The sequence below is a fragment of the Lithobates pipiens genome, unplaced genomic scaffold, assembly GCF_037356315.1.
Source record: "Lithobates pipiens isolate NorthernLeopardFrog02 unplaced genomic scaffold, aLitPip1_a1.2 Scaffold_1, whole genome shotgun sequence".
Lineage (NCBI taxonomy): Eukaryota > Metazoa > Chordata > Amphibia > Anura > Ranidae > Lithobates > Lithobates pipiens.
In genome coordinates this window covers 142,025,500-142,041,238 of record NW_027507685.1, presented here as the reverse complement: position 1 = coordinate 142,041,238, position 15,739 = coordinate 142,025,500, and the positions used below count along the sequence as shown (strand labels likewise).

At 42.5% G+C, this 15,739-nt stretch overlaps 1 protein-coding gene and 1 non-coding gene across 2 annotated transcripts in view; both read left to right on the top strand.

Moving 5' to 3' along the window:
- Window positions 1-15,739, top strand: part of PRRC2B (proline rich coiled-coil 2B) — a gene marked incomplete in the record, with an annotated part of 197,601 nt that overhangs the window by 131,688 nt on the left and 50,174 nt on the right. The window contains 7 exon segments of the mRNA XM_077477969.1: window positions 1,377-3,311; window positions 9,041-9,222; window positions 11,332-11,444; window positions 11,620-11,743; window positions 11,915-11,991; window positions 14,061-14,249; window positions 14,677-14,865. Of these exon segments, the coding sequence (XP_077334095.1) occupies window positions 1,377-3,311; window positions 9,041-9,222; window positions 11,332-11,444; window positions 11,620-11,743; window positions 11,915-11,991; window positions 14,061-14,249; window positions 14,677-14,865 (2,809 nt within the window).
- On the top strand, window positions 13,018-13,098 carry LOC143989710 (small nucleolar RNA SNORD62). The gene has a single exon (XR_013277066.1). It is a non-coding gene; the product is annotated as a small nucleolar RNA SNORD62 (small nucleolar RNA).

Below are 15,739 nucleotides of genomic sequence, written 5' to 3'. Positions count from 1 at the left end.
CACCTGGAAGATTTCAGACATTTGTCTGCGCTTGGGGATGCTGGATGTGGATCTCTTGGCTTCCAGATGCAACAGCAAGTTGGACAGTTTTATCTTCCGAGCCTCCTCTGGGCTAGAAAGACTACGGGAAGATTTAACATCATACATGGAAGGCTTATTTCACTTAGTGAGAAGCTCATTAGTTTCATTACCAACAATGCCATAATGCGTATTTTGGGCTGCCTTCTGTTTGGTTTGGAGGCATCTTTTCTTGTACGTGCTTTTAGCGGCCTATTGCATCAAATTCCTTGTTTACAGCCTTTGTTCAGGGTGTCACATGGATTGTTTCTACTTGCTCCTTTTGTCTCCCTGGAACCTTCATTTGGTCTTATTGGTTTTGCAGACTTCTCTTTGAGCCTCTGAGAGACACCAAGGTTGTATTTTTGGTTGCCATTACCTCTGCTCGCAGGGTCTCAAAGTTGGCAGCACTTTTCTGGTTCTTCCCCAGGATAAGGTGGTGGTGAGGCCTCGATCTTTACTATCTAAGGTGATTTCTTTTCACCCAGTTGAGAACATTGTGTTGTCGTCCTTTAGTCCTAATCCTAGGGAGAAGGTGCTTCATTTTTTGGAGATTGTTTAATCTATTTTATGTGAAGGCCACAGCTTAGTTTTGGCAGTCTGATTCCCTGTTTGTTTAGCCTTAGGGCCCTCGCAAGATCCTCTATCCCTAGGTAGATTTGTCAGATTATTTTTCAGACCTATAGGATCAAGAGCAAGGTTCCTCCTTTTCCGATTAGGGCCCATTTCACAATAAGTGTCAGGGCTTCCTGGGCTATTAAGCATGATGCTTCTGTTTCTCTTCATACTTTTACTAGGTTGTACCAGGCTGATGATCATGCCCATGCTGAGGCAGAAGGTTTTGTAGACTGCTTTGTAATGGGGTTGCCCTCTTTTCTGTTTGGGGATTTTGGGTCTGTTGGCCTTGTTGCTGTGTAGTTCTCCCCTCATGTTCAGTGCTTTGGGACATCCCAAGTAGTCATAAATATTAACTCCTATGTGTCCGGTGATGTACAATTAAGAAATTAGGATTTTTGGTTTATCTGTAAAATCCTTTTCTTGAAGTACATCAGATTACACAGAGATCTTTAGTTTCTTGTGTGTTTTTCATTTGCCACAAAACTGAGGCTTGGTAAGGCTGTTAGGGGTTATGCCTGGTTGGGGATTTCTGCCTTTTTTGGTCAGTGTCCATTCACCAAAAGTGGCAGTGTAACCCAAATAGTCATGATTATGAACTCCTCTGTGTCCTGTGATGTACTCCAAGAAAAGGATTTTACAGGTAAACTATATAAATCCTAATTTATGTGCTTACCGTTTTTTTTTTGTTTTCTGATTTTCAGGAATGAGAACTGTTACTCTACTTCGAGGGAACGATCGGAGGGCACACATACCCACCATGAACCCTTAGAAGAGCGAGAAGAATATTTGCCATCCAGCAGTTATGAAAAGAAACCTAGTGGGGGTTTTAGCTGCATCTCACCTCAGAGAAGGGGTCATGAAGTCTCGTTCCAGCAAACAGAAAGTATGGCAGACTGTGGTGTAAGCAAGGGGCAGCAAGCTTGTGCACAGTCTAGGACCTCTGATTTTGTAAATAAGAAAGCTCAGTTTAATGGCTGGGGCTATGGACATCAGAAGTCTTTAGATACATCCAGCAGTGTGGAAGAAGAGCTTCCTAAAGAGGCGCAGGCAGTGGGATCTGGGTCCGAAACATGGAAAAAAGAAGATGGCGGATTACAGGACTCCACTGTAGAAACGGGTTGGCGGATAGAGTCAGCCAATAACCAGCAGCATTCAGAAAATACTGGGAGAAGCAGACGCTCAGGTCCAATAAAGAAGCCAGTTCTAAAGGCTCTTAAAGTTGAGGAGAAAGAGCTGGAGAAAACAAAGCCCGAAACAAAAGAACCTCTTAAAACAATGAAAGAAAAGCTACTCTCTAAGCTGGACAGTGTAACCAAAGTAGAGCCCCCTGCCCTAAGCTCTTCTTCCAGCTCGACGATAGAGGACAGGCCTCAGATACAGCCTCCTGTCCAGGATTTGGAGACAGCCTCTCAAGAAAAAACTGAAAGAACCTGGAGCAGTAAGCCAGCTTCCCGTGAATCAAACCCTGCACCCCAAACTAAGAGAAGCAATTGGATTTTCATAGATGAAGAGCAGGCTTTTGGTAGTAGGGCCCATGGTCGTGGTAGAGGTAAAGGTTTTAGAGACTTTTCTTTCCGTGGAAGAGCTTCAACTGGCTCTTACAACGGACAAAGAATGGGCAGAGGCCGGGCTCTTCGGGAATTTAATCCCCCTGAAGATTTCAGGGGCAAGGTTTCCCGAAGGCGTGTTGCTAGTGAAACACATAGTGAAGGGTCGGAATATGAGGAACTGCCCAAACGTCGGCGTCAGCGGGGAGCTGAGGATAGAAATGAACCTCCCTGTATTGAAAGAGAAACTGAAGACTCAAAAGGAGACTTCCAAGGTTCTTGGAGGTCTAATAGAAATTACTCAGATGAGCCAAATAGCATTGACTCAAAATCCAGGGCCCCAAGGGCCTTTGGCAGATCACTTCCACCGAGACTTAACAACAGTTACAGCAGAAGACCTTTCACATCCAAGGATTCTACACACTGGAGTTCCAAATCTGGAGGTTCCTCTTGGCAAGAGTACAATGCACCAACTGAGTCTTATGGATCACGCCATAACACTGACAGAGACTATGGGCATGACTATAGGTATTCCGATTCCTACCACAACAGGGGTTTTGATGAAGCCCAAGATGATAGGCGGTCTGTTTTTCAAGACGATTATTCAGATAGGGATAGTTTGGAGAAAAGGTCTTTTGGAAGACGAAGGCCTCCTCGTCAAGACAAGCCTCCCCGATTTCAACGCCTCAGGCAAGAAAGAGAGTCTCTTGGTCAGTGGAATGGTGAGGAAATGAGCAGTGGCGTGAATGATCACGACAATTGGCAGGCCCGTTCCAAGTTACCATTGGGTGAAATATCTGGACCACCAGAGAGATCTTACCATAATGCTGACCATGTCAATGAAGACTGGGAAACTGCATCCGAGAGCAGTGACTTTAGTGAGAAAAGGCCTGGGGATCTGGATGGTGAAGGGAACCTCTCTGGAAATGGTTTTTCTGAAAAGAGAGAGTTATCCAAGAGGAGTTTCTCTAGTCAGAGGCCACTAATGGACCGCCGCAAAGTTGAATCTTCTAATTATGAAGAAAAGCCTTTGAAAGTCAGCGGAAATTCCCATAATGACTACCAGAGCTCTGCTTCATTGAAGAGCAGGTATTGGAATTTTGTTTTTCCTGTGAAAAATTGCGTGTCTATAAAATAGTGAAATGCAATGCACTCACCTCTACAAACAAGGTCATAATCAATGACATGGGTGGGATACAGTCTGTGATATCTTGTCACAAGTCCTAATCTTGAAAACTCTATACAAGTATCCAAGAGAAATATTAGGAGTACACCAGACAGTGCAGATCATCAAGTTAAATTATTACAATATAGCAAATATGTACACGTGTATCTGTTATACTGTGATAAAAGCAGCTAGAATTATTATCAATTGATGTAATCTGCTCTCCCCTCTGCCAGGAGATCATCTGACATCAAACCGCAAATGTAAGGACACAGGCATCTTTCTAAGGAAGGGTATGGTTTCCCAAAATGGGTCAGCGGTGTTGTTTTTACACTTGCTATTTGATGTCCTCTAGCTCATCCTCCTGTTAAGCCTCAGGGTGTTGTGGAGCTTGCTTATCAGTAAAATGTATAGATATGCGTTTTTTTATTCGGCTTCATTCTTTTGCTGGTTTACAGTGGGTGATTAGGAATTTGAATAAAAATAATTGTTCCTACCGCCCTATCAACTTGAATGGTCTGTATTTAAGTAGCACTAAAAGCAAAGCTTTTTTTTTTTTTTTTTGGATAGACTGAGGGAGGGTTATCGTCCCTGTCAGTTTTTTCTTTTTTTTCCTTTTTTTTTTTGCCATCTGTGTCCCACTGAGATTTGCCTTCACTTCCTATCCCATAGCCAAAACCGGAAATGAGAGCAAATCCTTGCAAAGTGCGGGATTCCCGGTGTGTCCCCATTGGAAGTTTTGCTCTCTATTCTTGTTACGATCGTAACTCAAAATTTGGTATTTTCCTTTGCTTTCACTTTTGATACTGACAGGTATTCTAATCCCTCTCAACTTGATTCAAAACTAAAAAAAAAAAAAAAAAAAAAAAAAAAAAATTGCCTTTAACACTTTAGGATTGCATCTCTTGATCTTCTGTACTACTTTCAGTGGAAGCTTGTAAAACAATAAAGGTTGGACAGTTAAAAGGTTAAATAAAGTAAAAGCAACGGTTTTCTTCACTGAGAACTACATGCCATTCCTGGATTGGTCACTGTGACCAAGTTTAGCAGTTATGATATCACTATACCATATTTTTGTGTTTTTTTTTGTTAAGCTAGATTTCCTAATGGTGGAGCTGCAAATCTCCTGTTGCAAGTTCTTTTGCTAACCAAACCTATCTGCAGCTGACATAAATGCCTATGTAGTGGCACTGAGTTAAAAAGTTAAAAAAAAAAAAAAATAGTTTGCAATATACAAACATATGCACTGCAATGCCTGTAGTTTGCATATTGGCTACAATGCTCCTATTTTTTGACATTGTAGGGACACAAGGAGGCTTTCACCTTTACATTATAATGTGGCCCACAGGAGGATTGGACACTACAAACAAAATACTAAAGTAAACAGCAGAGGGCGCCTAAGTGCAATATATAAGAAAAGACTTTATTAAAAAATCACAAGTGGAAACTTACAAGATGCGTAAAGATAAGGGCATGTAATCCACCATGTGCGGTTTGTTCAGCATCGGTGTGTCTCCAGGAGCCAGAAAGCAGATGCCACTGTCAGGAGCCCTGTAGGACACCAGGCTCAATCTTGGAAAAGGGACAGTTATGCTCTGAAACATGTAGCCACGCTGCAGATCCCCAGGTGTGACGTCACAATCCTGCACAGTCTATGTACTCCTGGATCTTCAGTTTTGTTTGCTCCTGACAGCAGCACCCCCATTTTGACTCCTGAAGACACACCGGGGCTGAACAACAAACTGCACAGGGTAGATAACCTGCTCTTCTCTTTATGTATCTTCTAAGTTGCCACTTGTAGATTTTTTATAGTGTTTTTTTTATATACTGCACGTATCCTGTGCCCTCTGCTGTTTCCTTTATATATTGCAGAGGTTAGTTCAGTCCCATTGAGCAGCTGCCATGGTCTATCGTTGGACCTATGGACCTTTTTAGTATAATACACCCCAACAGCACATTCATATACATGATTATGTTGTAGTTTAGCTGTATCCCTACCTCCACAATTTTTGATAATTCTCTGTACAAACAAAATACTGTAGGCCAGCCAGAATAACTAATTCCACCACAATGCTTGTTTTTTTTTTTTTTTTTTAGTTTCCTAGGAGGGTAGATGTCAGTCTGCGACATAGTCCCCTTCCTTGTCTTACATTGTCTCTGCTACAGTCACAAAAAATTTTTTGGTGCCCAATTGATCTGGATCCTGGCTGTCTTTGACCCTAGTGACTATAAAACATTCTCTTGCTCCTTCCCTTGCGGATTCTATGGCTCATCTGACAGGGACCTCTGAGCCATCGGTCACTGTAACTATATCTGACTTTCTGCAACCTCTACCTGAGAGATTATCCTTGAGGAGTAGCAATGTTCTGTTATTACTACAGAATTGGGGGAAAAAGTGTTTTTTTTAGCTTCTTTGTTTGATACATACCACTCTGAAACTGGAGAATCGGTATGCAGTCTCTAGATTTGAGTCTGTTGGAGCCCCTGAAACTACAAAACTTTCCATTGCACCTACTTGAAATTTTTTTTTTTATGGTGATTGGAAGCACCAACATGTTTTGACCCCCCCCCCCCCCCCCCCCCCCCCCCCAAAGGATTTTTATCAAACAGTTTACCCGCCATGTGAATTTCCATGGCTCATCTTAACAAGGAAGCCACTTTGGTTGTAAAGGATGTACCTGTTTTTAAGGACCCTACTGATAAGGTCACATTCTTTAGGACGTGGTTCTCGGTGGTGGACCCTGCCCTTTGCCCTATTTTGGCATTAACATTAATTTGTCAAACCATAGCATAATGGTCAAAAATCCCTTAAAGATCTCTCTCCACTAATGCAGTAGACCCTTCACCAATAGAACATGTGGAGCAAATGACTTAACAGGGTTCCTCAACCGTTTGTACCTTGGAGGAACCCTTGGCAAAAAGTTTGAGCTTTCAGGGAACCCCTGAAATATTCACATCTACAGCTCATGGAACATTGGTATTATCAGCTGTTAAAATAATTACTTTTAGAAATGGTTTTAAATATTGGGATCAATATTAAAACGTACCTATTATGAGACATGTGCTTGCATTTTCTGCAGAGATGATCAATTGTGGGTCCAAATTGGGATACAGTGTACGGGGAGGGAAAGGGAGAACAGCAGGGCACATTACAGTACCGATTTCCTTAACATGCAGAGCATGGCAGGGAAGCACCTGTGATCAGTCCTGTTCTGGCGTGCTATTACCTGCCAGGCTCCTCTTATCTATCCCAGGTGATAACACATACAAGCAGCTAGGATGGACAGGAGGGGAAGAGGGGCTGGCAGTGAACAGTAGAAACTCCTTGCTTCCCTGCACCGCTCCTCATGTGGGGGATGCGATCTGCCCATCAGCAGCCTGTGACTGATGGGTAGATCGCCACGGAACCCTGGCTGAGAATCCCTGGGCTAGAGCTTTAGACTTTGCTTCGGTGGTCTTCTGGAAGCATCTTGGCTTATCTTCCATATCGTTCTTTTGGCGTCGAACATGTACAAACCACCGGTTAGAGAGCTGGTCTGCTGACCCCGTGGCCAAGCAGCACCTGACCCACATGGTCTTCGCATTACTATTTTTCTTCGACTGTCACTGCAGGCAAGAGTACCCTCCTACCTCAGTGCAAGATGCCTAGAGAAAGGTCTGCAAAGTCTCCTCCTTTTTGTTTATTTACTCCTGGAGTATGCATGTCTAGGCCTTCCAGACTTGGTTCCCTGGCCACTTGCAAAGTCTGAGGTGAAAAGCCTTCCGTAGGAATGTGTGCTTCCAGTTTACAAAGTGTATAGACCTTTGGTAATCCTTGCAGAATCCTGGTTGGTGTGCTTTTCAGGTGCTAAAGTGCAGAGATTGATATTCCAGTGATACAAACTGAGCATTCCCCTCCCACTCCCTCTTATGCTTTTCACCTTCAGATTTCCTGTCTCACCGTACAGATTAACACACCTACCTCTGCCCCTTTGGGGTCTCTTGGATCAAGGTGTCACTGCCTCATTTCTAGTAGTAGAACAGTTTCAGGAGTTGTATCTCAACCTGATCATGGTTCTCATTTTCTTTAAGTATGTCTGTCTCTTTGGTTCTGTAAGTCCAAACATTTTACATGGTATCTACCAGATCAACAATGCCCTACCATCTAGAAACCAAATTGGGGAAACAATACTTCTTTAACAGAACGAGGGTGCGTAATCCACCGCAGCATAGCCGATTGGTCTAAAACATAACCTTTATTGGACTTGTATATAAAAAAAGTGTGTATAAAATATATGTAGTTCCACTAAAAGGGGAACACCTTGGGGGGGGGACAAGAGAACCCACAGTGGTCACTTGTCTGTTGCATGCAGCATGGTGCCCCTCGTTCTGTCAAATGGTTTTCGCCAGATCTTCTATTCTGTTCCAACACCAGAGGGACTTCCTGCCTTCTGTGGTCAGTTATGAAGTGCACCTAGAGGCTCCTGTTTTTACAGCACTGTGACTTTCAGGCCTGTTCTGCACCCCTATTTTCACCGGGGTCCTGGCCTCAGTATTGCCCCAAGTGCATTCTCATTACATCCCAATTGTGGGATAATTAGACAAACAGCCGTGGAAGAAAGTCGGTGGGGCTTTGTTTCACAACATTTGCTGTCTAAATGTGTCAGTGATTTGATTGGATCATGAATCTTCAGTATTCGGGGTTGTAATCCTCTCATGTGCAGACATTCAGAACAGAATGTTCCTTCTGCAAAAAAATCTTAAGTTTATCTGATTTTGCACCCCTGTCCTTCAGTTGTGTAATTGCCTGCCTCTCAGCTGTTGCATGAGCATTGTGGGCTAATGAGTAACCCTTTTATCCATTTTCTCCCCAAACTGTCTTGGCACTAAACACTGTTGTTGTGGGACACATTGACTGTTTCTGAGCGTTTTGTATTCGCTCGGGGACCAGGGGTCTGTTGGATCAAAATTCAGCTCTGAAGTCAGAGATTTCCTCCCGTTCCCCATTTTCGAAAATCCTGTCATCGGTCTTTGGCCTGTCGAGCTGGGGAGAAGGCATGGGCACCCTGCTGCCACAGGGTGTGGACAGTTGGACAGTCAACCCTAAGTGGTTACATCTGGAAGTAGGGGAGTGGTCTATAAACTCGAGTGTACTCCAGAACCAGGTGGAGGGCGCTGCAAACTCTGATCTCCTGGTTCATCTGCATGATGAACACTTGCCTCCAGGTGCCTCTCTGGTGCAGTGTACAGCTTCCCATAGACATGAGTGAGTGATCACTGCTGTACTCTGGTATACGGCAGTGCTATTTTAAAGAAGAGAAGGGTGTACAGGCGAATACACAAAAGAGAAAACGTTCTTTATTTTTTGTGCATGCCCGTACGATTTACTCTTGCGATAGCACTGCAGTATATGCAAATACAGCAGTCTACAGCTGTTCATGTCTATGGAAGGCTGTTCTCTGCACATGGACTGCCCAGGCAGGGTAAAGATACTGGTGTTTGTTAAATGTGCTGAGCTGTACGTGTGCAAGAACTCTGATAGAATAATTGTCATCAAGCTGATCTCTCTTCCATGTTGATTTACAAAAAAAATGCAATAACTGTACATTACAAAATTAGCTTTGTTTTCACTGTAAGTTTGTTTACTTTTTTCTTCGATTTCCTTCCCTTTCAGTCGCTGTTCTGACGAGTCCTACACTCAAGAGAGCAGTCACCATCGCTATGGGTTAGAGAGGTCTGCACAGTGCGACAATGGAGACCACTCTGTGAAAAAAACTGAAAGGGACTCCAGACCAGCTGGGATTAAAGGAAATGAAAAATCAGAATCCATCTCTGGATTTGATCTGAAATATGGAGGTAATCACGATGGATTGAATGTACTGCTACATCTTCTGCTTCTACACGTTTAATAAGTCTAACCATTGACTCTGTACCAGGAAGAGTAACTGTGACCCCAAGATGGTAGATTGCTGTGACTGAGCAGTGATAGAAGTGTACTGCCAAGAACCATACTCTACCAGCTTTGTGTTGCACTGAATAGAAAAGTACCATTGTGGCACTTAATGCTAATACAGCTTACCTGCACGTGTCTGTTGCTGCTCCCAAAATGCAGGACCCAAATATTTGTTGATGGCTTTATCTAATTTGGCTTCTTGGCGTCAAACTTTTCTGTGTGAAGTATTGCCAGTAAAAGGAAACCTGTACTTTTCCCCATACTAAGCGAAATAACAGGTTTACTTTATAGGAAAATATTGCATAAACCAGTGCCACTGGTACTTGTCTCGCGTGGAGATCTACATTTGATAACTTGAGCTGGACTATCTATCTATCTATCTATCTATCTATCTATCTATCTATCTATCTATCTATCTATCTATCTATCTATCTATCTATCTATCTATCTATCTAATATTATGATATAAGATGCTATACATTGGTGTTTTCTGCTATGTGGTATTGGGACCATACTTTATAACCACAGTTTTCCCTACAAGTGACATCTGGTTTGCATTTCTTTGGTTTATCATGACACCCACTATTTCATGTGTATTACATCACTATTAGTCGCTTTTCCAATAATGTGGCTTTACCTTTGGAGATTGTATTGCCTCAAGACACACCTACCCAGTGAAAACTATTCTGGATATTGCTGGAATAGCAAAGAATATACTCCGATCAGCCATAACTTCATGTCCTTTGACAACTTTCAAGAAATTGTATTGATCTGATGCATCATGTGTCATATGACATCCAGCAGGATAAGCTACTCGCGCGCCCCCTTGGGAGCACACAGCGAGGCGATCGGTGGTGTGTCAGTCTGACACACCGTATCTCCGATCTTGGTAAAAAGCCTATGCCGTAGGCTCTTTACCATGTGATCAGCTGTGTCCAATCACAGCTGGTCACATCGTAAACAGGAAGTGCCATTGATCGGCTTTTCCTCTATTCACGCTGACAAGACACAGGTAGAAGAGAGCCGATCGTCTGCTCTTCTGACAGTGGGGTCTACGCTGGAAATCAGCGCAATGATTATCAGTGCAGACCCATCAGGGATGCTTTCCCGTGACCACCAGAGATGCCAAATGGTGCCAATCAATGCCTGCCAGTGCCTCCCTATCAGTGCCGCCTATCGATGCCCATCAGTGCTGCATATTGGTGCCACCCCATCAGTGCAGCCTCCTCAATACCCATCAGTGAAGGAGAAAACTTATTTACAAAATTTTATCACAAAGAAAAACTTTTTTTTTTTTTTTTCCTTAAACATTTTTGGTCTTTTATTTAACAGAAAATAACCCAGTGGTGATCAAATACCCCCGAAAGAAAGCTATATTTGTGGGAACAAAATAATTAAAAAAAGTTTGTCTACAGTATTGCATTACCATGCAATTGTCATTTAAAATTTGACAGCTGAAAATTGGCCTGGGCAGGAGGTGGGGTGTAGTTCCTGTTATTGAAGTGGTTAAGGTAATTCTAGAGAAAAACTGTACAATAAGTTAACCTGTATGGCCAGCTTTACTCTAGGTTATCATTCAAATAAAGATTCAATGTGTTTTTTTTTTTTAATTGTGATATATGTAGGTATTCTATGGTTGGGAAAGAGACACCTGAAGCACCTAGATGCAACAATTCATTCGTTTTGTTTAGGAGACAAGGTGTTCCCTATTTTAACCCCACTCTTGCCCCATGTAAGCCATTTGTCACTTGGGCACTCTAAGATGCATTTTGAAGAGGCAGAGAACGTTTTGCACCCCCCTCAATTCTTGGGTGTGCTATGGTTTCCCAAATGGACTAGCAGCATATTGGAATTGGGACATTAAGACAGGAAATACTGTCCACTTGGGGATCCTCCTTTAAAGTGAACCTGTTTCTTAACATACCATAGGCAAAGTGCAGGGTCCCTTTAAATTCTAGTATCCATCCTTTTCTGGATTCAGATGGATTCATGTCTCACTGGCTGTTTTCCAGATTCTGTTATTGAGGAGGAAGCAGACATGGGAGGAGAGGCTTACTCAGACATGAACAGCAAATCCCGTCGAGTTCTAGATAAAGATCGAAGAAAAAAGGATCAAGTCGTTCAGGTCAGTCATCTGTTCTGTTATAATTTAGATATTAAAAGCCCTTGTAACCATGCTCTATCCCAAACTGTATAGAATGTTTTGGCTAAAGATACTTTCAGCTTGCCTACAGTATCAGTAAACTAAGAAAATTAGCATTATAGTGTTTGTTCAGTTGAACGCCCATTTCTCTTCATAGGTGTCCAGTAAGAATACCAGCATACAGTCCAGAGTGCCACCTCGCTTTGCCAAAAAGCAGAACAGCATGTGCATAGATCAGGCAGATGTTACAGGCAAAGAGATCTGGGAGAACAATGGGCAAGGTATATTTCTTGACAACATTTCTATGAATATTGCTTGGTTAAAACTCAATAATTTTGTAGTTTATTGATGTTTGTCAAACGGCATGCATGACCAGCTTCTCGGACATACCCACACATGTGAACATACCCATAGTCCTTTGTGTGGCTTTAATGTCTACTCCTTGTTTTCAGCGATCTCTGTTCAGTCAGGCAGTGATACCTGGAGCAAGCCTGGAAGTGTTTTCAGTACAGAGTCTTCATCCACTGAGGTAAGTTCTATTCCTCCTGCTTTCATTGGTGAAGGGAAAGTGATTTTTGTCAGCATCTTGAACTGTTATTGCTGTTTCTCTGACGATGTGTCTACGTTTTATAAATGATTGCTTTTCCATAGTCTAACAACTGAAGGCAGAAGTCATTTAATTTAGATTTAAAGCCTATGTTTACCTGCAAAAAAAAGCCTAAAGGACATAACAATTTGTCTGTCCTAATTTACATATAAAATGACAAACTGTATATATTTCTTTTTAATTTAACACACATTTATGAGATCGCCTTTAGATTTACCAACAACTATGCCGTGCAAGGGCCAACCTGATTGATACAAAGTATTGAGTAATTTAGATCCTCATATTACATAGTTTTGGTAAATCTAAAGGGGATTGTACAATCCGTTTTGTAAAGTGTGGCGCAAGCTTTAAACTGATCTTTTTGCAAGTATATTTAGGACACGTGTGAAACGCAAGGCTATGGGCTGAATCTGGCCCTCCAGGCCATTTCATATGGCCCTCGCACCTCTCCTGCAGCTGCGGCATCCCCCTCCACTCTGCCCTGCCCGCACCTTGTCCCAGCAGTCAGGAGCAGAGAGGATGACAGAACACCTCCACCAGATCCTTCACTTCTCTGTGCAGCTGCAGGACCCCTTCATCTCCGCCTCCCCTGGTCTTAGCATTCAGCAGACTCTAGCAGCCGACTCCAGCCTTTCTCTGGTCCTCCTCCAGACCCTGCACCTTCTGCTTCCTAGCTCTGCCCCCAGCTTCTTCCTGGCAGCAGCACAAGGCAAGGAGGGTGCACTGTGATGTAAGTGATGGTGGGAGACTCTTGACTCCTGATGGTGGGGTGCTCTGGATATCTGCAATCTAGTGTTATATATACAGCTGGCCTTTGAGGGCAGCCATAATGCTGATGTGGCCCACAATCAAAATTGAGTTTGACACCCCTGGAAAATGCTTCTTAAGATCACTTTGCTTAGTTGACCAATGCTGTGTCTGGTTTCAATACACTTCAGTGTATTCTATTCTCTGTGATGTTACAATAGATCCTGCTGACCCTCTGTTATGTACTCAGGAGGGAGATGAGGATATTCTTACACTGAGAGACTTGGCTTTGCCAAAGATTACTAATTTAATTCAAAGAAGTTTGAGAGGCGATAATTATTTTTTGATGAAGTGTGGATCTGCCTCATGCCCATTGTGTATTCAGTGCCCATATGTAGGTGGTTGATGAGTTCAGTTAGGCCTTGTACACACAAATGTTTACAGAAGCTTGCAGTACTTTTTATTTGGTAAACTAGCTTAATTCCCACAGAGGTGCTTATTACATGTAATGGAAAGTGTGACCCCATTTAGCAATCTGCAGCTTGCGTTAACTGCCTTTGCAGTTGGCTTAGACCTTCACTGATCACCTCCCAGATTAGTGCTGATTCTACTATACAGCCTATAATGGGCATGCATTCTGTGCTTTAAGTAAAAAAAAAAAAAAAAAAAAAAACCTTCTGTGTGACAGGATCACCCCTTATAGCTCTTTCTCATCACAGTGCAGATTGATAGCAACAGGAGGCTCCTGCTGCTATCAGTCAAATTCTGTAATGAGGGAGTGGGACTGAGACTCACTGTCTGTGTCAATAGATGCAGACAGTGGCTCAGGAGCGAGCATGCACACTTACCCACATAGAAAGTGGCCGGGTGGGAAGGAGCCTGGGGTGCCGACGGGAGACCCCAGAAGAGAAGGATCTGAGCTGCACTGTGCAAAATTATTGCACAGAGAAAGTATGCCATGTTTGTGGCTTTATTTTTTTTTTTTTTTTTTTTTTATAATTTTAAGGTTTACAATTACTTTAACCCTTATTAATAGTTTCCTTATAGTCAGAGTAGTGACGTGAATTGATTTTATTTTTAACATGCTGCTAAAATCTTCACAGGTTTGCCATCTGTAGGGACCATGCTTAATTAGAATTAGTCTTCCAACTGTCAGCTATATTTTTACCCTATTGAATAAAATGTCACTGGTACAGTATGTAGTCTTCAGTGTGCTTTTCATTCTGGAATTCTGGGATCCTCAGGGGTTCAAAGGCAGCCAGGGTGACAGCGGGATTGATCTCAGTGCTGAGTCAAGGGAGTCGTCTGCCACATCTTCACAACGGAGCTCTCCCTATGGGACCATGAAACCCGAAGAAATGAATGGGACAGTCATGGTGGAGGCTAAGACCGATTGCCCCAAGGAGCAGGGGCAGAAGCAGTCGGACAAGAAGGTGAGGCTCAGATTCTTGTGCACATTAATCCATATTGAGATTTTATCCTCTTGCCTTCTAAATATTTTACACTGTAGAATGCAGATTTGGTATTTACTGTCCTTGTATTTCCAATGCCTTTCAAGATGTTTCTTGTTTAGGTTTCTTGTGGGCATAGATTTAATTGATAAACTGGAGTTTGCTGTATACATGTGTGAAAAATGTAGCATGTAGTATAAAGCTGGCAAAGAAATAGATTTGATTTCTTGGAAGACACATGATTGCTTCCTCTAGTGGACAATGTAAAACACACTATTGACATAATTAGGATATACCCGATTACTATACATTGTCAAATGGATGCAATATATTGCAGAAATATAGACACGTTAGACATCCTAACTTTGCAAGGATAAATTGTAACTGAAGCTCTATTGTTGTTTTCCAGGAGTCTGATTCTGGCCTGAACAAGGAACACAAGCCCGGTCCTATTGGCAATGAGCGCTCTCTAAAGAACAGGAAGGGATCAGAGGGGACAGAGCGTCTTGAAGGAAATGTCCCACCTGTAAATGGTGTGGAGATTCATGTGGATTCCGGCCTTCCTGTACCCCCAATTGAGTTTGGAGTAAATGCTAAGGTAAGCATTGCTTCTCTTTGCCTCTGATGCTGTCATCGAAGTGAAAATACAGATTTGTGCAAATCTGCATTGTTTAACAAATTCATGCCTTTCAGTGGTAGTTTGACTAAAAGATTTGTATTAAATGGAGTCTGTGAACTGACATTGTAAGTTCTGCAAGTACAGATTCACTTTAAGCCTGGGTTCACACGTATGTGAACACAGACATCACACGTGATTCGCACCTGCATTGCTGTGCTGATCTCATGCAATTTTTGTGCAATGCAAATTCAGCCATATAGTTGTATGGCTGAACTCGCATTGGATTTGCACAAAAGGGGGTGTGCAGGAACCTTCCCCCCCACACTGGAGTCAAATCGCATGGGTATCCGATTCCTGTCAGAGTTCACAGTTCATATTGCAATCTGTGAACTGATCTGAGGTGTCATTAACTTTGTATTGGCAGCAGTTGGTTCCTGCGTTGCATGTGTACGTGAACTGTTGAATGTTTGTGTGTATATGTATATACAGTGTCTTGCGAAAGTATTCGGCCCCCTTGAACTTCTCAACCTTTTGCCACATTTCAGGCTTCAAACATAAAGATATAACATTTTAATTTTTTGTGAAGAATCACCAACAAGTGGGACACAATTGTGAAGTGGAACGCAATCTATTGGATATTTTAAACTTTTTTAGCAAATAAAAAACTGAAAAGTGGTGCATGCAATATTATTCGGCCCCTTTACTTTCAGTGCAGCAAACTCACTCCAGAAGTTCAGCGAGGATCTCTGAATGATCCAATGTTGTCCTAAATGACTGATGGTGATAAATAGAATCCACCTGTGTGTAATCAAGTCTCTGTATAAATGCACCTGCTCTGTGATAGTCTCAGGGT